Source organism: Aotus nancymaae, unplaced genomic scaffold, assembly GCF_030222135.1.
Source record: "Aotus nancymaae isolate 86718 unplaced genomic scaffold, 86718_ANA_hifiasm-v0.15.2.pri h1tg000016l, whole genome shotgun sequence".
In the NCBI taxonomy this organism is placed as follows: Eukaryota; Metazoa; Chordata; class Mammalia; order Primates; family Aotidae; genus Aotus; species Aotus nancymaae.
The window spans coordinates 28,281,477-28,303,852 of record NW_026988428.1 but is presented as its reverse complement, the minus strand read 5'-3'; the positions used below and the strand labels follow the sequence as shown (position 1 = coordinate 28,303,852).

At 33.9% G+C, this 22,376-nt stretch overlaps 1 protein-coding gene across 1 annotated transcript in view; it reads left to right on the top strand.

Annotated features, from left to right (window-relative positions):
- TRHDE (thyrotropin releasing hormone degrading enzyme) overlaps positions 1-22,376 on the top strand; it is a 385,721-nt gene that overhangs the window by 251,987 nt on the left and 111,358 nt on the right. The window contains exon 7 of the mRNA XM_012441402.2: positions 5,445-5,510. Coding sequence (XP_012296825.2) covers positions 5,445-5,510 — 66 coding nt within the window. The remainder of the gene's footprint in view (positions 1-5,444; positions 5,511-22,376) is intronic.

Below are 22,376 nucleotides of genomic sequence, written 5' to 3'. Positions count from 1 at the left end.
AGGGAAGACATTTGTAGTGTAGAATATACACCAGTCAAAGATTTCATGAAAGGACTAAGAAGGAAGAGATTATTTTGTTTTGGTGGATGTGCTATTTGTTAACTAGAGTATTTTCATAACCAACTTATTTTAGGAACCTATCGTTAGTTTATACTTGTGTGGACTTCTGCACTTAAAATGGATCTACTAGGTTAGTCCAGATTTTCTAAGAAGCAGAAAACATTATATGCAAAAGATTTATTTGTTAAAGGAGTCAGGGAAGGTAAGGAGAGCTGCCTTCAGACCACATTACAATTAACAGCCTCTGCAAGGAGAGAGGAAAGGAAGAAGCATTGGGTTGGTAGTTTCAGACTTTAGCTCTATTGCAAAAAACATTCATCCACACAAACGATGAGTCCTCTAGTTAGAGTTGTCCATTGACAGAGTCTCCTGTCTCACTAGATCAGGTCTGCAGTTATTACACTGTTCTGCTCAGTGATTGGCTGTAAGTGAACTGAGGAAAGAGTGGCCTTTGTGATGGTAAATGCAGAGGGACAGCAGTGAGAAATCTGAGAAGTGCATTTTCACAGATGCCACATCCACATACAAAGATAAAAATATCACTATTTTCAATTTTGCTAGCCCTTTGTTCTTATTGAACCTGCCATAAAGTAGCTTTAAAGTAGCTTTATGTCTCCTGGACCATAAACATGTCCTATTCTGCAAGTTCATATCTGTCTTCTATTTCATCCCTAATCCTGGGAGTATGAGTCAGGCATTTCAACTATGTCCCATTGAATTAAGTTTCCCTTCATCCTCTTCTGTGAGCATCTCACTGATTCCAAACTCTCAGTAACTCTAAGAATTTCCTTTATTTTTCTATTCTTGCTATCCACATGTTTCCAGAGATAGTCATGTAACTATTTGACTTGGAATCACAAAATGTTATCTAAACTGGTTGAAGTTACTGATTTTGGAGTCTGATATAAGTGAGTTTCCAATTCTGGCTCCATTGTTTACTACTCATGTCAATTTCTACAAGGTGCATAACCTTCGTGCCTCAATTTTCTGACCTTATAAAGATAGTAATATTTTTATTATGATATCATAGCCTTAGCATGTAGTACAAATAGTTACCTAATGAATGACAGGCATATTATTGATAACTTCAGTTAGGACTTACCATATGTTTGCCCCTTTGTCCCTACCCAAATCTCATATTGAATTGTAATCCCAACTTGTCAAGGGAGGGACTTGTAATCCTCATCTGTCAAGGAAGGGAACTGATTGGATTGTGGGGGCAGTTTCCCCCATGCTGTTCTTGTGATAGTAAGTGAATTCTCATGAAATCTGATGGTTTCATAAATGGTAATTTTTCCTACCATGCTCACATTCTCTCCTGCTGCCTTGTGAAGAAGGTGCTTACTTTCCCTTTTCCTTCCATCATGATGGTAAGTTTCCTGAGGCTTCCTGATCCATGTGGAACTGTGAGTCAACTAAACCTCTTTCCTTTATGAATTATCAAGTCTTGGGCAGTTCTTTATAGCAGTGTGATAATGGACTAGTACAATTTTAACTTTCCTATACATTTCCACGTCTTAAACTCCTTATTAGATTTTCAATGAGTTACTTCAAACCTAGTCCCATTGTTTCCAAGTCATCTTCAGACTACATCTCCTATGTTATTGGAAAGTGACAGTCCATCACTTGTTTAGTATTTTTTGAGATCCTGCTGTATACCAGGAACTGTTTTTGGCAATGGGCATATAATGGTGACAGACCAGGTCCCCTCCTTGATGGAGATTACAGTCTATTCTGTGCAATGTACTTTCTTTACTTCTGTACTTTACACTTCAAATCTCTTATTTATCTTTATTTACATTTTCTGCCTCAGGCCTGCCTCAGAGTAGATTGTTATTATTCTTTTCCAAGATTAACTCAAATGCTTTTCTCATCTAGCTTTCCTAGAATCTTACTTCAATAACGATTTCTTGATTTACCGTGTCTTCAGTTTCTATCCCACTGGATCATCTTTTGCTTTGCCAAAAAAAAAAAAATTTTCCCATTTTCTACAAAAGAAAAATACAAACAAACCTTTCATGTGAAGTTGCTTCTAGCTTTCTCTTTTCTTCCTTCTGTTTTCACTGTTTTTCACTTGGCTTTCACACCCACAAGTCTATTTAAATAGCTCTCTCTTAAATATGGCCTACTATGCCCTTCTCCTAGCTATTATTTTCCTTGAAATCTGTAGCACTAATTATAAAAACATGTCTTCTATGACACCGCTTATATTCAGTTTGCCTTCTGTTTTTTTCACAATATATCATTTTTTCTCTTAATTTCATTTATTCATTGATTTCAAAAGGTATTTGTTGAGTGCCTGTTTCAAGCACTGAAGTGCAAATCATAAAACAGAATAAACAAATAGAAAACCGAATCGTAGGATTCTATGATTCAGTTTTCTATTTTTCTTCCTAAAGCCTTAGAACTTTTCTCTTGGCAGACTCACCCACTCTAATTCCCAGTTTATCTATTCAATCATAGCCTTCCACCAAATTTTATTTCTATGGTTGTACTTGCCCTTGTTCCTTGGGTTCTGTACCTATTCCTCAAACAGCACATTTACAAACAGATGTTATTGTATTCACCTCATCAACACTTTCTTCTAAATTTTGTATATCGGCTAATGTCATTATCCACTCCAGCTTTAAAATACAAACTTATCTTTGTTCCAATCGTTAAACCTATCTCTGATTTTTTATCCTCGTTGCTACCATTTTTTTCGGTTACTTTACTTCTTCCCTGGAGTATCATAGTTAAGTCTCGACTTTTTTAAGCCCAATTTTCCAAATTCCTTAGCCCTGGTATTCAAACTCCTCTAAAAACTGTCTCAATCTTATTTTCCATGTAATCTTTCATTGTCTGGTTTTATGCCCTGTCTTTCTATATAATCTTCCCTGCTTGTGATTTCCACTTTCACACCTGCTTGACCATATAAAGTCCATGCCTGTCATAACATGCAAATGCTTTCTGTTTATCTTAACTCATGGAACCCTTATCCATCTTTCAAGGTCCAACACAAATACCACTTCTTTAGATCCTCTTTATCCTTCATCCCTCTAGATATAAATCTCCTTCTGAAACACAGTAGAATACTTTCTCTTTCATTTATTTTATTTTGCTTTGCATCTCATTTCACTTATGAGATTTTGAGATCCTCACAGACAGAGGCTTGCGTCATTTAGGTTACTGACCATACCACCTTTTGAGAAGATCTCCCTCTCCAAAAGTGAGGATTTATCACTGAAGTACACCAATGAAGGAATAAACTGTATATCCTGGCTGAATAGCTCCTCTTCAAGAATACAAAGTAATTGTTATGCATGCAGAATTTTCTCTTTCTCTCTTATCCATGTATTACATTAAGGGAGAAACTCCTCTGAGCCAGACATTGGAAGAGAGAGGTACCTAGTCATGAGGACACAGGCTTTTCTCTGGGGATGTTTACTATAATGAAGGCTGATGTGGATCCAAATGGCTACAATGTAAAATAAAAGAAAAATTAGGTGGGAACTTACATAAGAAAGATATTCCAAATATAAAAATTACTAAATGATGAATGGGTTTATAAGCATACTTTTGTGCAATATTCGTTATGAAACTTTAGAAAAATCAATTAGATATCCTAATATATCCTTGAACATTAGTTTAGCAAACAGTGATGACTTTTCTAGAGCAAGTCTCAAGAATTCTTAAATCTTACGGAAATAGTATATTTACACTTCATAAAGCTACTCGGCCTTCCTAAATGTCCAGTTTGTTTGATTGGGGCTGGAATTTTGAATCACAAGATAATATAAGTTACAATATTATAAACGAAGTTTGCTTGATAAACAAATGCTTTAAAGACATGATGAAAAGGGATTCTGTGTTTTCTTAAAAAAAAAAGTTCCTAATGAGCCATGCCTGTTTTAGGGGTTGTGGTCTTTGTTATAATCCATACATAGTATGTGCTTAGTATATATTGGCTAAACCATGACAGTTGGAGAGCCCATCTGTCTATGAAGTTCCATAAAATAAAGATTCTTAAATTTTAGCTTTGGAAAGAAAAGGCTAGTTAAACATAGAAGAGGGCATGCCTCTCCAGAAACTATTAAAATGTTCAGATGGGTAACATAGACATATTTTCTAAAACTTAATTGAGTTATGCAATATAATATAATCAGGAGCTAAGTGATATTCTATAACTTTTGAATACTGATTTTACTTCTAGTTTTTCTTTCCTGTTAGCACTCTCTCCAGTCTAATTCAGACAGGAAAACTGGTACATTCTTTATGATTAGAAAGGATTCTTGTGTCATTAGGCCATGCTAAATTAATAGTTTTTATAACCTGACAAGAGACCAAGTCATCATTACCTGGAGGGAAACACTTAAATCATCTGAAGATGGCTTTTCGGTACTGAAGGAAAGTTTAAGTTGACTGCTTTAGATACTAAGTCTCAATTCCCAGGTGGCAACAGTCACGTTTGCTGAAAAATTGACAGTTTCCACCCTCCGGATGGGTCAATTATATTGGGAAATGTATAGGAGGAGAGCTTGTCAAGGAAATTCAAGGAACAGAGCTGTTATATTCTAAAGGGAATTCTAACCTAGTCTCCGGATTGAATCATAAATGCTAATGTTTTATGGTCATGTGCAAATGTGCAGAAGATAAAGAGGAAGAGCTAAAGAAAGAGCAAAGAATGGAAGGTGTGAGAAGAAAAAAAATCGGAAAAGGCCTAAAACTATTGTATTTCAGCCTATCATTTGTTGAGATGAGAATAAAATACTGACAGGGAGCAATTTTGGTGGTGGTTGAAATTTTTTGAAACATTTCTTTAATGGTGATTCATAGAGTCTGAGTATTACACTACATTCAAGTCCCAGAATTCTAGCAAATTATTCTAGTAACAAACTATGGAAATTGATTGTTGTGTTGCTGGGCTGAACAGCAGTCCAGTCTCTGGCTGAATGATTCTATATGTGATTCTTATGATTTTCTTGTAAAAAGAGACATCTTGCAAGAAATGAATTAAAAAGAAATGCAGTTGTACATTTATATATGGGCATCCTTCCCTGAGCAAATTATGAGATTTTAAGTACAAGAACCATGTTTTTTAATTAAATTTGTCATATATAGTGCTCAATAAAATGTTAATAGCTCCTGAATTACAGCTTATCATTGCCCTGAGATATTCTTTCTAGAGGACTTCCATTTTGTACTTGTAGGTTTTACATAAAACTTTAAAATTCACAAGACAAAAACATGAAATTCTTATCTCTTAGTTGGAGGCTGTTTTCATGATACTTCTGTTTCTTATGAAAATAGAAGAGCATGAATGAAGTAGACTAGGTTTGATTAAAACAACTTTACAATCATGATACTATGTTGAAATTCTTTTTTTAAATTATTCTTTCCTATAGGGTGCTGCTTTAATAAGAATGCTGGCTAATTTTATGGGCCATTCAGTTTTCCAGAGGGGTCTGCAAGTAAGTAAAATGCTTTTTATTTTCTTTTACATTTTTCCTTGTCAATATATTTATTTTAAGGATGTTTCACAGCTTGGGAAATGGCTAATACAAAATTGCTGAACTTATGGAAAACTTTAAGATGTGTAAGGTAATCAATGTCTTTCTATATGACACATGAAAGTTCTAGATAGGATGCTCACTGTATCAACTGACAAAACTTGAACTGTTGAACAATTTAGAATCTGTTTGATATGCATTTTTAAATTGAAGTAATTTAAAAATATGCCAGGTTCCAAATATTCTATAAAAGACGTTCAGAAAGACTGCCTTCTCTTTCTTCCATTTAAAGATTCGAATAAGGTGAGAACAAATTATGTTAGCATTATTTGAATCATGCATTTGAGAAATCTTAAGGCTATTTTTCAAATATGTACCTTTTATGTTTTTGTTATTTTGCTGTTGATATGCATAGATTGTTATTTGTTACAAAGGTTTTTAATTGTTTTTATTTAAATTAAAAAATGATTTTCTTTTAAAAGAAGGAAGAAAAACAGTCATACTGCATTTAGAGTATAAGTATGGAATCTAAGAATGGGTTCTTAGGAAAGGGAAGATTATTAAACTTCTTAAAGCAGATACAAATATATATAAAAAACTTTTATTCCATTGAATCTGCTGGAGTAAATCATGTTCCTAGTAGCTGTGATTGATGAATTATTTATGATGCATTCTGCTACTTAGAAGTGTCCTTTAAAGTAAATTGATGTTCACCTGAAATACAATTATGCTAAGACAGAGAGAGCAATCAATCTTATCTGTTCTTAGTAAGCTTTTCATTTTGAAATTTAAATAAACTACATCTGGGTCCAGGTCATATTTTAGTAGTATAATTCTATCTGTACCCCCAAATAAACTGAAAGATAAAATACAAGGTAAGTGTTAACTATGTTTTGACAAACTCTCTATACTTAACACAACAGAAACTATACATATAAGTGTTTTGAAGATAATTCCCCTCAGAAAATATTTTTACAGATTTGTTCCAGCAGGGTTTGAAATTTACTTTCATCAGCTCTTTCCATGAGGGACACCTTCAGAATAGGTGAATCCATCAAATCTATTTGCTGTATGTTAAAGGATCTATTCTGGTCACATAGTTGGGAAAATCTTTTTTTTCTCAAGGAGTGCCCTTCATGAATATCAACTACGTGGAGGAATGTCCTTTCTTATCCCCATTCCTTTGTTTTTCCCCATTGAAGTTGTAGCATGACTGTTTCAGAAAATATCTCATTGTTCATAAGGGCAACACAAATTGAATTTGATTTCTTCATAGCAAGTTGATGTGAAATCATTTTCTGTATAAAACTCTTATTGTTTTTCTTCATCTATGTGTATGGATTTGCTCAACAGATTGAATAACTACAGTTAAATTATTTGGAAAGGATTATCATTTTGCAACATTTTTCTTCATCCTGTCATACTTTCTATGGTGTGAAAAATGTATCAATTTTTAATACATTTTTTTCCACTGACCCAGTCTGCTCAGTTTTATATGAAACAGTTAGAATATACCCTCTGACTCACATCATATTAAAGTTTCATTCCAAGCTTGTATTAATGTGTGCCTTTATGCTCTGATACTTGATTTGGTTAATTTTCAACTGAGGGACTCTATGTTTGTCAACATTGCATTTCATTTGCCTGGTGACATCTCATTGATCAGATAGATCTGTATCCTTCAGTACTTCGCTTGCAGCTTTATTTATACTCATCACTCAAACTGATTTAGTGTATCATCAGCAGTTTGGATTAGTTTACAGTAGATCCCGGCATCTAGGTGATAAATTATCATCTCTTGTGCATGAAGATGTATGGGATACATTTTGGAGATGACCTCCTGAACAGACACTTCATGTCATGGTGCTGAGTGGTCACAGAGTTGATATTAATATGCTTCCCATACAGAAACCCCTGGGGGGTCTTGGTTTACAAGTTGTAGAAAGAGCTAATCTGGGCTGTCAGCACTTACTTCTGCTGAAAAATCTATGAATTGTTTTTACATTAACCATGGCTATTTCCATGTTACAAATGGAAGTTTATTATTTGCAATTTCAAATTGTGGATAGTGTGTTTTTCATATATATTTTTAGTCTTCATTTTTTTCTTTTCTCCTTTCTTCTCTTTTTGCCTCTTGCTCTCTTTTTTTTCTTTCTTTCTTCTTTTTCTTCTGGGCTCAGACCTTAATCTTCATGTTCCACATAGGAATGATGTCTTAATGATGTTTCTTCTTGATTTATTATCTACCTAAAATTTGTATTCTCTTGCAATTTTATGTGTTCTTATGACCCATCTTAAGGTCTTTTGGGAATGAGTCGAAATTTTAAAAAATACATACATGAATATGTGTGTGTATATATGTATATATAATATAGAAAGGTAGTACGTTTCCAGATTAGTTCATATTTATATTTAACTTATAAAGTGTCAGTGTAGATTCAACTACAGTTTCAATTTTTGTAATATTTTCTATGGATATATATTTTAAATTTCAATTTAAATGTATTTTTTTCAGCAGGACTCTAGAGACTTTCTGGGAAAAAAAAAATTGTTTCTAACAGTCATATAACCCATTGGATCAGCTATGAGAAAGTTTAGAAGAACAATTTCTTACTGAATAATCATGGCTTTTCTTGATATTGATACATTTTGGTCTAATTCCTCTTATTTCTTGAATTTCATGTGGTGCTTAAACAATAAGTCTTGCATTAAAAAATAAGTCTTGCATAGCTGTTCTCTTCTAATAAACTATCTATCTCAAACTTTGAAAAATAAATAGAAAGTATATATATACAAAAAATAATTCTTGATACCACCAACAAATTTGGTTCCGTTTTAATGTTTGAATTGAAAGTGGAACTGTGTTGAGCTTGAACATTTCTGTGGCTAGATTATATATTACCAGTAAATAATGTATATTTTTTAAATGAAGAAAAGTTTACATTTTTGAAAATTCTACATGTCTACTTTCTATGTAATTAACTTCTCAAAATGATAGTAGGCATATTTTGAGAAACTTGAGTCAATAGAATCAATAAGGAGAAATAATTCATTTCTACCTCCAATTAATAGTGATCTTTCTGCAAGTCACTAGACCTCTCTTGACCTCTGATATTATAGTTATGAAATGTAAGAGTTTGACTAAATACTATAAGATTCCTTTTCTCTTTTATATTCTTTAAATCTAGGATTAATTTAATGCAGTTTTCTAGTTACACGATTTGGGTTTGATGTATTTAATTTGGGCCAGCCGTTTTAATTTGATGGAAACATTTGTAAACTAGATATACAAGAGTGAGTGACTCCTTTTTCTTGAATCTTTAATTATTTGATTATTTAGACTATATAATATCACTATCTATATATAGAACTATAACTGTAGTCAAACCAGAGCAGCATTTTTCCATCAGAGAGTTTTTGCTGGTAATAGTTTTATTTTGCTAGTATCAGGAAACTACTTCTATTTCCTTGGCTTTTATTTACTTTCTCACTTTTTTTTTTCTGGTACTTACTTTCATAATTGTCTCTGGATACTTTACATTTTTGTGATTAAGCTACAGTGGTTTTTAGATGTCATATGCTAAGAACTCTTGAAATTTCTTGGTAATTTTCAGTGTAAATGCCATCTTCTAAGGTTGGAATTTCTACTTGAACTCTTGAACTCTGCTGAAACCAGTTCTATTTATTGGTTTGGCATTTAGGTATATTGGAGTTTGGTTTTGAGAAGAGCCAGCATCCTCCTTGATGAGTGATGTTACATGGAACTCAAACAAGGAGAACTTACTTTTTCAGAGACAAGAAAAGCTACTAAGGAGTCTCAGTAAAATTTAGACCTCCAAGGCCTGCATTCTGATTCTGCATCCTATACTTTCCTCAATACCCCAACTCTCACATAAAAGAACTAATAAATCCATGAAATTTATTTGAGTTATAATTTTGCCACTCAGAATTTTAAATTGTAGTTTATTTGTCTGATATGTTGATTCTAAGGTTGTAAGAGATACATGACTCTTTTAGCATAGTCATAAATCTCTAGTTCCCTGCCAAACCTTCAGCTGATAATTTAAAGCACCAATGTTATTGTTTGCTTTTTGTAGTCTCTCCAGTCCAGTCAGAAATAGGCAATCGTCACAAAGACTTTGTAATTCTTTATTCTGCCATAATTTTCTATTGAAATAGTCATTTGTTTTCCCAAAGCTTATTCTTCAGTTTAGGAAATTATTGATGATCATTTAAGAAACTGTTTTGACCCTGAAAATGATTAATTATTGTGATCCTATCACTCATTATCAATGATATTAGCTTCTTTAAATCTAATCAAGGCAGGCAAACAATTGTAGATAACCATCTTTGAGGGTCTACAATCACTTCTGGTATGTAATTCTGTAATATACTGAAACCCTTAGTAATATTTCAAGCAGAAAGGGAATTAACATTGGATATAGTAATTTTCTAAAACTGTTGGCAGGGTTATGTAAGTAGAGATCAGGAAAGCCACTGCCAGCCTTCTGGAAATATAGAAATTTGAATTTCTTAGGGAAGTAATACACATAGTTTCAGCTGCCTAGAGTACCCCGGAAAGCCACTGCTACAGTTTACCCCTGCCTTCTGCCAAAGCCCACATGCCTGCTCTCTGCTATCTGAGCAATGACAGCTCCTCCTTCTTTACTGCCACCCATATCTTTTATGTGTGCTTTTCATTTTGCAGAACATAAAGTTGAGCCTAACTAGCAAAGAATTCTTGGAAATGTAGCATTCAAGCTTCTAATCCATACAGTGCACAAGAAGGTAGATGGTAGGGGAAGTGATGGTGAATGGCTAACAGTCTGACACACTTAACCTGTAAATGTCTTTTTCTATTGATTAAATTTTATTTGCCTTATTTTTACAGGTTGTTTTATTACCATATGGAGATTTAAAAAGTATTAACTTCTTTATTCATCTCCTCCTTAATATTGTATTAAGACCATGTGATACAACTCTATCTAGGGCAGAGAATGTTCTCAACTGATTTCAATAATTTTACCAGGATATATGATGGAAGATATAGGGAATTAAATCAACAACTACCATATTTTACTAACTTCATAACTTCAGTCCAGTTGTCTGTGGTCTGTAATATCCTGCTTTTTCCTTGCATGAGTTGATTTGATTGTATCAGGATGAATCAGTACCAGTAGTATGTAAAATTTATAAATTTCTAAAGTGATTACTCATAAAATAAGGAGCTGGAAAAAAGATGGGAGTTTATACTGTGAATAATTGTTTTGCTTTTGATTAACTTTAGAATTTCAAACTTTGGTTTGCATAATCACTACTGTAGGATCCTCATTCCTACCTCCCCAGATGGGCCAATCCTCCTGCATTAAGTTAAAGTACAGAGAGAAGAATCTCAGCAGCAGTTTGCCTAAATGGCTTTTGATTTAAGACCACCTCTATATAGGACATCTGGAAAGCACGATTATGTGTTTCTCCCAGCCCAGGATTTTCTCCTAGCAATAATTCCAGTGAGTAATGATGACGAAGAAAAATCTGCATAATATATGACCTATTGGAACTTAAGTGAAGTCAGTGAGAAATACAATAGGCAGGTCAGCAGTAACCAGAAACTGTCTCTTGCACAGAAGCTCAAGTTACACTTTTTAGATATAATATCATTCTTACATTTAGCACCTCATTTTTGTTTGTGGTATACACAGCTCCAAATTCCTTCCTAGGTCATCTCTAAGGACAAGCTAGCATGATCATTCATGGGTTTCATGCCTATTTAATATTTACACTATTGGAATCTGGTTTTCTCATTAAAATGTTTGCAAGCATAAGTAGAGTCCTTACTAGTGTTAATACTGGGGTGGAATATATGCCATGGAACCCCATTTCTATCCTGTCTTCCTCTTGGACAGACTTTAGTACTCAATGTTGTTGAATTTCCCTTTCTGTATGGTACCTGGAATATAAATACACTGCAATTTTGCCTTTTTTTTTCTTTCTCTATAGAAGTTCTTGGTGATTTCACATATCTCCCTGAAATATTCCATTCTACTATAAATAAATATTTTATCTGAATTCCTTCTCTAATAAAAATTGTTCACCTTACAACATCTTTTGGTAATTATCTTTCACTTACAGGACTCTTAGTGTTTATATGCATATACATTACTTTTCATCCATATAGTTAAAATATTCATTTGGTAAATAAATTAGAATCTACTTATTTTACCTTGTTGTTATAATTTAAGTCCAATAGCTCAAATCTTGATTCTACGTAAGTGGAATAAATCTCATTTTTAAATAAGTAATTCAAGTAATGATTCTTTTAGATATATATCTTTACATGACTTGGATTTCCCTTATTTCATTTTTATGTTTTAATCTTCCTAATTACATTTTTTAAGACTTTTTTGGAAATAAAAATTAAAGCTGTAATTTTAAAATCCTCAGATAACATTGATTGGTTCAGTAGCTATTAAAAAAACAATTACTACCTGTTCTATGGCTTTTTCTTTTAAACAAAACAATATTGTTTTAGTGATTTGAGCCTAGTAGCAGCATTCTTCATGTTGTTATGAGTCAACACCAGTGTACTGAAATTATAAAGAAAGATAATTATTAAGCTTGATATAAACCAAAAGCCTGAAATCCCTATCAGAAAGTGAATCACCTTCCTGCTCAACCAATGAAGGTAATTTAGCATCATCTAAAATATGGTTGAATAAAGAAAGATTTCTCTTGATTAGTATTTAACTGCTTTTTTCCATAAGGTAACCTACAGCAAGATGTTTGGCTCCAATTATCAGGGTGGAAATTGCTTATGCAAATCAATGTAAGGCAATGAGGTGTGGATAAAAAGCAAAAAGGAAATATCATTATTATTGGTTTGTGCTCATAAAATTCTGATAGCCTGAAGGTAATGACAGGCAAAAAGCCATAGGGATTATTAGTAGCAACAACATACTCAATAACTTGTGTTTCAATGAGGTGTTATATGTTAACATGTGTATGCAGAATTTTTATTTGAAAACTGCAGGCTTACATTAGTGAGATAGAGTTTTCTCCCTTACATGTAGGTTTTCAGATAAGTAAAAAGTCAGAAAATAATAGAGGAACAGAGACAGTGTGTCAAAGTTAATTTTCTTTCTGAAGAGATAATATTGTGTTTTTATCCAGATGGCAGCTGAATCATACTCAATCTAAAATGAATGACCATAGACAGCTTTTGCTCAAATGTGTCTCCTAGTTTTGCTTAAAATGCTATGCAGTTTTAGATATGCTATGAGTTAAAAGGTTAACAACTTGATAATAATTTGATGTGTTCACTCAATATTATATGATAACAATGTTATCATTACTAATTTTTAATTATTGGATTTGACTTAATTAGCATTTAGTTTATTAAAGACCTAACTGTAAAGGAAAATTAGTGAGCATGTTATAGAGAAATAAATATTTAAGTTTGAAAAAAGACTTGATGGATTTCAGAATTAAGAATTCCATCTTTAATACAAATAAGTATTTTAAAAAAGTAAATAGCATTCTATATTCAAATTTCTGGATCAGAGAGAAATAACTTTTATTTATCAGTTTCAATTTTTTAAATATACAGTCACTGATTGAATCTTCATTAATTTGCTTGTGATTTAAAGGATTGTTAACTGACCAATATGGCTGTGTAACATTAACTAAAAAGCCCTTATTTTTAGAGACATATATCTCCATTTAGTCATCCTTCAGGCATTTGTCCAGCTCAACAGGAGGCCTTAAAAATTTATATTTTTTGATTATCTTTTATCTGTTAGTTAAGGGCTCAAGATGTATTACGTATTAGCTAATCGGGTTGTTACTATAAAATGATGTTTTGGTTATTTAAATGTATCTGTGAAATTATTAGACACATTTAATTGATGTATGGATGTATTTGTATTTTAGTATGTGTGTAAATGCATACCGATCTTTGTAGACATTGCCATTTGGTGGTTGGGTTGTAAGTTCAGTAGTACAATAAACTTGCCTTACAAGCATTTTTCTGTAAACTACTTAGTTCCTACATCAGCAGTTTTCTTTCTTTTCCATTTTAAATTTATTTTTCTTTTTATTTGATGTTCTCTTTTTGAAAAATTCATGTAATAGCCTAGAACTATATATTTGAAATGTTACATAAAATTCTTCCTAAGTTAAAAATACTTTCTCCTCATTTACTAATATTTTTATAATTGCTTGACATGATTCTGTCACATAGCTTAGTTTAAAATAGTAATATGACATAGATATAACATAATATATTTGCTCTATCTATGTTTGTGAGCATTTACATTGCTTTCCAGTTTTTGTTAAATAACACTCTAATAATCTTTACATTGTTGATTTTTTCCCTTATATTTTCAACTATCTCTTTAGATATATTTTTAGAAGCATAGTATCATTTTTTCTCCAAAATATTAAACCAGTATATAATGCTAGAAGTTTGAAAGTTCTCTTTATACTACACTAAGGAAACAGCATTCTTATAAATTTTCAAAATAAATTTCTTACTAATTTAGTAAGTAAAAAATTTATTCCATTATTATTTCAATGTATATATTTTATCATAAATGAGACTATGAAATATTTTAATACATTCTCTACTTGCATTTCACTCTTTTCATTTACTCTTTTATAAGATTTATCCATGTCTCTTATGCATTAAAAATTGAGGTCTTACTCTCTTTTTTGTAACTTTATATAGTTATAAAATAAAAGTAATGAACTGTAACATATTTACTGCAAACTCTTTTTCCCTATATTTAATATGTCAAAATTATTGTTATAAAACAGCATGTTACAAATTAGTGTCTTAGGAGTGTTGCAAAGGCTTAAGTTACATATTTTGAACCTGGTTTACAAAAGATTCATATGCATCTAAAATTCCATTCTGGTCTATCTTTGTATTTTCATTTCTGGAAGACAGAGCTTCATGTTAGCATGGCATACAAAGAAGTGGTGTCATCCACTTGTTATACTGAATCTGATATCCTTTTGCAACCAGTCTCCTGTATTCACCTTCTCTTCCACTCAAGGTCTCTCCCTGTGATTATTTTACAGATCATTTTCTTTTCCATTTAAGAACAATAACACATTTAAGTGTCAAAAATCACTTCTTAATGTTTTGTGCTAATAAATCAAAATTATAATTTATCTTCCTGTACCAACTTTGCTTCGTTTTATGTATACAGTTCATGTTCCTCACCCATTAGACGTGCCCAGTCATTCATTTATTCTACATGTATTTATTATGCACCTATTATATGCCAGACATCATGACAAGTACCAAGTATTCAGGGCATGCTGTACATAGCAGATATGGCTTCTGTTCTTATGAATCATATAACAAGATAAAGGAGACACACAATAGATAGGGAAAAAGTAATAAATATATTTTTACTCAATGTGAAAAATGCTAGGAAGTAAAAAATAGGATTCTGTGAGAAAGCATAGTGAGCAAGTGGTTGGAACAATTCTAGATTGGGTGTTTAGGGAATCCTTCTTGAGAAGACGGTAGGTATGCTGTGATCTGAAGGAAGAAAGATAGGGGTCAGGGAGATTCCAGGAAGAGGGAAGAGCCCTGCAAAGGGCTATAACAAGAACTGAGTATGTTCAAGGAAAATAAACAAACTGGTGGGTGAGTAGAGTTAATAAGAACAAGAGGTAGTACAGGTGAGCAACAGCCAGTCACGCAATGCCCAATAGTCTGTGCTAAGATTAATGTTATTCAAGTGCTGTATTAAACAGTTTTAAAGTAGATATGCCATGACTCTATTTATATATAGAACAGTTTTCTGGCTAGTTGTAATAATACACTGAATTTGAGTCAGTCAGCATACCAAGAAAGGGATTGCGCAAAAAAAGTAAAGAGGATATTTTAATACTTAGGTGAGAGATTATCGAGGCTTAAATGGTTCATAGAAATAGAGACATAGATGGATCCCAAATGTTTTTTAATGGTAGAATTCAATGGGCCTAGGGATAAATTGGTCAAAAAGTGTGGTATGCGAGGGGAGGAAGAGAATGTAATCAAGAATGATTCTGAGTTTTCTGGGATGAGGACCTGGAACCATTCCTTGAACGACTGTAACAACTTGAGATTGAGAGAAGAGGAGCCTGGGGAGGTGATTGAGATGGAACAGCTGGAGAGGCAGGCAGAATACCAAGGGCATCGTGTCACAGGTGCCAAGAGAAGAACTTGTTTCAAGAACAAGAAAGTGGGCAACAAGGTTAAATGCAGTAACAAGGTGGAGAAGGATGAAGACTGTAAACTGTTTCTTTTGGTAGCCTGTAAATTCACTGGTTTCAGTGGGGTAGGTTAAAGAGTGAATGGGAATGTGGAAATGGAAACAGAGTATGCAGAATAAAACTAAACACAGTTTTTCAGGAAGGAGATAAGAAAAACATGGTCAGTGGTTAGAGAGGGATAAAGGCTAAGGAAATTTTTTGTTTTATTTTTAAAGTTGAGAGGGAGCTGTACTGGTTTGAAGCTGACAGGAAGATTCAAGGGATGACTGATAATGTTGGAGAAGTGAGAAACAACTCCAGAACCTTGTTCGTTGAGAAGGTGAAGGCACTTGTCTTTAATAGGATACTTATTTCCAGTAAATTTGAAATGCTGGCAATAGGGAAATGAGAGAAATCCTTCTGATGACTTATATTTTTTCAGTGTTTTTTGAGAGAAAGTCAGTAGCTGAATGAAAGTGAGGTGAGAGTGGGAAGTGGAGAAATTTGAAGATAGAGAATTAAAAGAGTAGAAAGGTACTTTCTGACAGTTTTGAGTTCCTATTTGAATTTGGTGATTATGAATTTGTCATAAGCTCTGCTTTTCAATTGTATGATTTTCTCCTGTGATATTCAGCTGGTTGAGTACAGGTTTGGAGAAGACAAATACTTGGATTCCTCCATGATTGGGATTTTTGCCAAGCTACTATAATTGAAGGACAGTACAACAAAAAAAGATCAGGCTGTTTCCCAGGAATTAGTTAAGATGATTTATGAAATCTAAGCTGGATACTCAGGAAAGAGAAGGCAGGAAGACTCTGACAGACAAATAAGCTGCCATCAATAATAATAATAGTAAACAATATATTAGCAAAGTATAATATTATGATTTTAACACTAAATGAAAGAAATCCTCCAGGCTTCTGAGCTTATGGGAAATGTAACATGCCCTTACTGAATTCCCCTTATGTCATGTTCATTAATATGAAAATATTATAGATAACTTTTTCTGTTCAGAGCATATGCTAAAGAGCCCTGTGGTCTCATCCACACTAATTCGCAGTCTGATTGGTTTTTCTGAAATGCATTGATTAGTGAATCGGAAAAAAGTAGATAATTGCACGTTTCTTGAGTTTGATATACATCTTTTCTGAACCTTTCTGGTCACCTGCAGATTAGTGTCTTTATTGCATTAGTACCAACTTGGGTAAGTCTCTTTAGTGCTGAGTCAAATGAATGTGCCCATTCCATGAACTACCCATCAGAGGTTTTGTTATCTCAGCAGAGCTCTGTGAAAGACAGGGTGCTAGACCCCACAACTTGAACTGTCCAAAACCCATTACTTTACCAGATTTGGAAAGAAGTCTTCTAAACAGCTTTTCTCAAGCCTAAAGGAAGCTTTGTGCTCAATTTTTCTTTACTTTTTCTACCGCTCTACCGCACCCCACACCCTACGCAGGCACTTTCGTCCTTCAGGTTAGTCTATATAATTTTCTTTTTCTTTTTCTCTTTCTCTTTCTCTCTTTTTTCTCTCTTTCTTTCTTTCTTCCTTTCTTTCTTTTTTCTCTTTCTTTCTTCCTTTCTTCTTTTCCTTTCTTTCTGATAGACTTTTGTTCTTGCCACCCAGACCGAAGTGCAATGGCACAATCTCAGCTCACTGCAACCTCTGCCTTCCCGGTTCATGCCATCCTCTTGCCTCAGCTTCCTGAGTAGCTGGGATTACAGGCAGCTGCTACCTTGCCCATCTATTTTTGTATTTTTAATAGAGATGAGGTTTCACCACGTTGGCCAGGCTGTTCTCAAACTCCTGACCTCAGGTGATCTGCCGCACTCAGCCTCCCAAAGTGCTGGGATTACAGGTGTGAGCCACCAGGCCCGGCCAATTCCATACAATTTTCTTATGGTGTCTCTAGAACATTTTAGCTTCTCTTGGAGGGAACATTGAAAAAGACTTTTGACACTAGCTTTTTTTCCCCATGTAAATTGCTATTAAAGTAACTGAAGTTTCTTGGATTCTTTATGTGGCTATTTTCTAAGGCGTTTATTTGTTTTATGTCATTTTTTGTTCATACTCTTATAGGTAAGTACTACATTATGTACATTTTTCAGTTGAAGAAATTAAGGTTTTAGAGAAAATAGATACTTTATCCAAGATCACATGACTGGTAGGGACCAGCCTGAGTTCATACGTAGTTTTTTTGTTTGTTTGTTTGTTTGTTTGTTTTTTAATATACACCTTCTTTCTCAGCTAAATTATATTTCTTCCCAAATTGTCACCAGCACCAGGGCTGGGAGAACAAAGAGGTGGGAGAAGGGAACTCTGTGTACATGCCTACAATCAGTGGGCAACTTGATTTACAAGAAGCAGTGCATTTTTACCAGCCAGGATGTAATCTGTCTATTTTGTGAGTGAGTGGTGATCAAAGCCCTTTATCAGGGTGTTCAGAAAAAGCAATTCACAAGCTTCATTTTTACCAATAGATTCACTTTATGTCTCAGTAATATTTCATGCTAGCAGCAAAAGTGAGAGGTAGAAATATTTTAGTACCCCAGAACTCCTCTATGGACTATGACACTTATATTATTTCACTGACAGGTGTAGGACCCTGTCACCTTGTTCTGGAATGGTGTACAAATCCTACAGTGGCAATGTTGTAACTCTGGTGATGTGCCTGCATGTTGAGGAATTGATGGTATGATCTATAATTACAACATAGGAGATATTTGAAAACAAAAGTGGTGTGAGAAGATACCATTGTCTATAATTTAAAGCAAACAAACAAGAAAACCTTTCATGAACTAGCAGGTTGTTTTGATTTACAATTTTATGATGTTCTATTATATTTAGGAGACTCCTATAAAATACACTTATTCTTACAAAATTTACATTAATTGAGTGGAATAATGGATTTTTAGAACATGTAAAATGCCTTTTTTGTTCCTAGTGAACTATCTAAATACTCCCATATCTAAGCAAGCCACTTCTAAAGGTAAATTTAGGGTGAACACATTTAAAAATTCAGAATTAGTATGATATGCAAACCATGATAACTGACTTTCAACTATTCTTCTTCTATCTGTCCAATAGCTTTCTTTCCTAAATGTGTCATCTTTTTTTCTTTTACTGTCTTGTGGCTTAAAACTGCTGTACCTCAAAAAGTTTAGTAATCGTTCTTATTATACTGGATTTCCTTCTTGGAAATCTAATATACTTTAATAATAAAGGAAAGTTTCAATAATTATTTATACCTTTTCATCTCTGGCATTTATCTAATAGAATTAAGATATAAATATTACTTTTAAATCTTTGCCTAACGCTTCCTTAGTGCTTTGTTAATCATTTTTACTAGGTCTTAAAATTATCATCAATTTCTAGGTATGAATCCAAATAAATATCTTGGTCTGTCGTCTAGCTTTCTTTAAGTTGGTCATCTGTCACTGTTTTTGTCTTCTTGCTTCTGTTTCTCAAGGTTAGGGAATGTAAAAACATCCTCTGAAGTGCATGGGCCAGGCTTCATATTGGTTTTATCCAACTCTGTGTGACATTGCTGTGATCTGATACTTTTAATCTACTTTTACGGCTGTTCATGGATCCCTTTAAGATCACGGTACTCTAATAATGCACATACTTACAAATATGTAAGTTCAGAACTTAAGGTTCTTAGTTCAGAAGTCCCTGTTTTGGAAGTTTAATATAAAATATTGCTTTTTAAAATGTTTTCGCTGTTGCCACTCTGTGTGCATTCCCCCTCCACCAGTCTACAGAACCTTCTGTACTTTGTATTTCAGCTTTAATCTTTCTCTCCAACCTTCTTGTCTGCCTTTAAAACAAAAAAATTAAGTATACATCTCTTTCATGCCATACCTACTGTTCATAACAACAAAAACCTAGCTGATTTACTAAATAGAATTTAGTGTTCTTTAGATTTTATTTTGTATGTGTTGTAGGCAATAGTTTATTTTTCTTACTAGGGATCACCAAGATAATGTAAAGTGTCTTCCTTCGTTTTGTTTAACCCATTAGGGCTATATTATGCAAGCAACAGAAACAAACTCTGGTTAAATTAGGCAGAACGAAAATTACTTGAAGGATGTAGGTAGCCCATTGAATCTTTGGAAAGACTGAGGATGAGGCTTACAAAACAGAATAAGAACTAAAGGAGACTCAGAAATCAAGAGATGTTGCCAAGGTCATGCCACAGGAGTGGCAGGCTCCGCTAGCTGCCATTAGAGGGGCTACCACAGGACCCCCCAGTGGCTGCCATTAGAGGGGCTACCACAGGACCCTCTGTGTCACCATGAGAGGCACTACTCTTTTTGGATTTACAGTCCTAGGACAAAACACCCCCTTGTCTGAGGCCAGAGCACATGCCAGACATTAAATGCCAGGGAAAGTGGAGAGCAAATATTTAGTATTTTGTCCCTTCCATTTCAATAGAGCAAGGCAGAGATTTTGCCTTCCTTCCAGATTCCATAGTGAGTGATTGCCCCCCACCCATAAAACTGGTATTTAGATGCTGGAAAGCCAAAAATTGACAAACGCCCACTACAAACTTTTTGAGGTACAATTATTCTTGATAGAAAGCAACAATATTTCAAACCCTTGCTTCGGCCTTCTTATCACATAGTCAGAAAAATCAGTGCTTGAATTTACCTAGCATTTCCAGACTAGTCTTTCAAGTATAGGGCATCCTACTTCCCAGTGTCAATGAGACTTCCCTGTCTCACTAGAGAAAGCACTATTGGTGGTGGTCGTCTCCCTATACCTAGTTGCCCACTCTTTCTTATTGTCTGAATTTTGATTTTTTTTTTCAAGTTTTCACTCTCTTCTCAACAGCCATATACTTGAGAGGACTATGTCTTTCCTTGGGTAAAGTCCAAACAATGGTCCCTTAAAATGCAGTAACATATTCTTAATAGAGCACATGATGCAATTTTGACAAATGATAAATGTGGCAAATTTGCTGCAGAATTTGAAGGAAAATTTTCCTGATTCTTAAAAAGAGGTTCTCAGGAAGAAATTCTATCTCTTTCCTCTGAACAATGTCACATCTGAATGTGATGCTTGGGATTGCTCGTGCCATCTAGCCACAAACCTGAAAATGGAGCTAAATCATAGATAGGGGTAGGACCAAAATAATTCCAGAAGAAAGTGGCTGAAGCTCTGTCCTACCTACTTATAGGAAAGAATAAATACTGCTATTTTAAAAGTCATTCTAGGATGGATATTTATTACTTGCAGCTAAACACATGTAAACCAATCCACATGGTTTTCATGGAACCATCCCTTTATGTCTCAAGAATAAACCATTTATGTGGTTAATCCTCTATCCTAGCATGCTAAAGGACTCTTTAATAGCGAAGCAATTATTCCATAATTATTTCCATGTAAATCTTAAAAGATAATAGTGCTTTATTTCCTTAACTCACTCTTTACTTTTCCCTTGTCTTTATTAGTCCTGTTGGCTTTTACACAGGACATGTTATGACCCACGTCACTTGTTAGCAAATGAAATAAAACAAAAGTGGTCTCGTATGCAATAGTTCACAATTTTTGATGACATTATATGCAATCGTATATATCTGTTCAAGTTATATGCCTGACAAATATATGCTGAAATCATAAATTATGTCCTGTGTTGTATTTAAATATGACATTTTGGGGGATTCTGACAGGTGTAAGAAATCTATGCTTACTGCATTGTCAGTTATCAACAGAAAAGAATATTGCAAAAGGAAAGACAAATCACACACACACACACACACACACACACACACACACACACACATTTATATATAGAGAGAGTACTTGTATACTAGACCGGGCACAAAGATGTTGGTTAAATAGTGGTAAACAACACTGGCAGTATCATTAATCTCATGGAGTTTACAGACTGTGTGAACAGTCAAACTAATAAACAGGCAACTATGACACAATGGGATAAATGCTATTATGTAGAACAATGTGTGGAAATATAAAAGAGATACTTAGCATTAGGAAGGTGGTTGAAGTGGATGGGAAATAATTCCTGGAGGAAATGCATCAAAATTGAGTTCTGGCAATTGAATTGAATTGAAGTAGGCAAAGAAGAAAAAAAAGTAGAGAATTGCATGTGCAGAGAGCCAGAAATGAGATAAAATATCCATTAGGCATCTTCAGAAAGCTGAAAGTGGCTAAATTAATGCAGGGAGCAACAAGCTAACAAAGAGATTTGAGAAATACAGAGGAACAAGACTATGAGGGCCATTTTTTAGATTATATTAAGGAGTTTGGACTATATTCTGAACATAGCAGGGATTTATGTGTATTTGATCAAAAATATTCTGGCTTTGTGGGAGAGACTAGATGTGAAAGGGACAAAGCAGAAGCAAGGGCAGCTGTCATTATCCATGTAAGATTCTGTAGAGTGGTTGACTAACAGGTAAGGGAAAGTGGGAATCTTGGAGTATATTTAGGTCATGGATTATTAATTGAATGTGGTGGAAAGGGTGATCAAGGCATCAAGACAGCTCTTTGGTTGAGACAGATGTAAAGGTCATCACCGGAGAAGGGACACCAAAAGGAGCCAATATAGGGGAGGACAA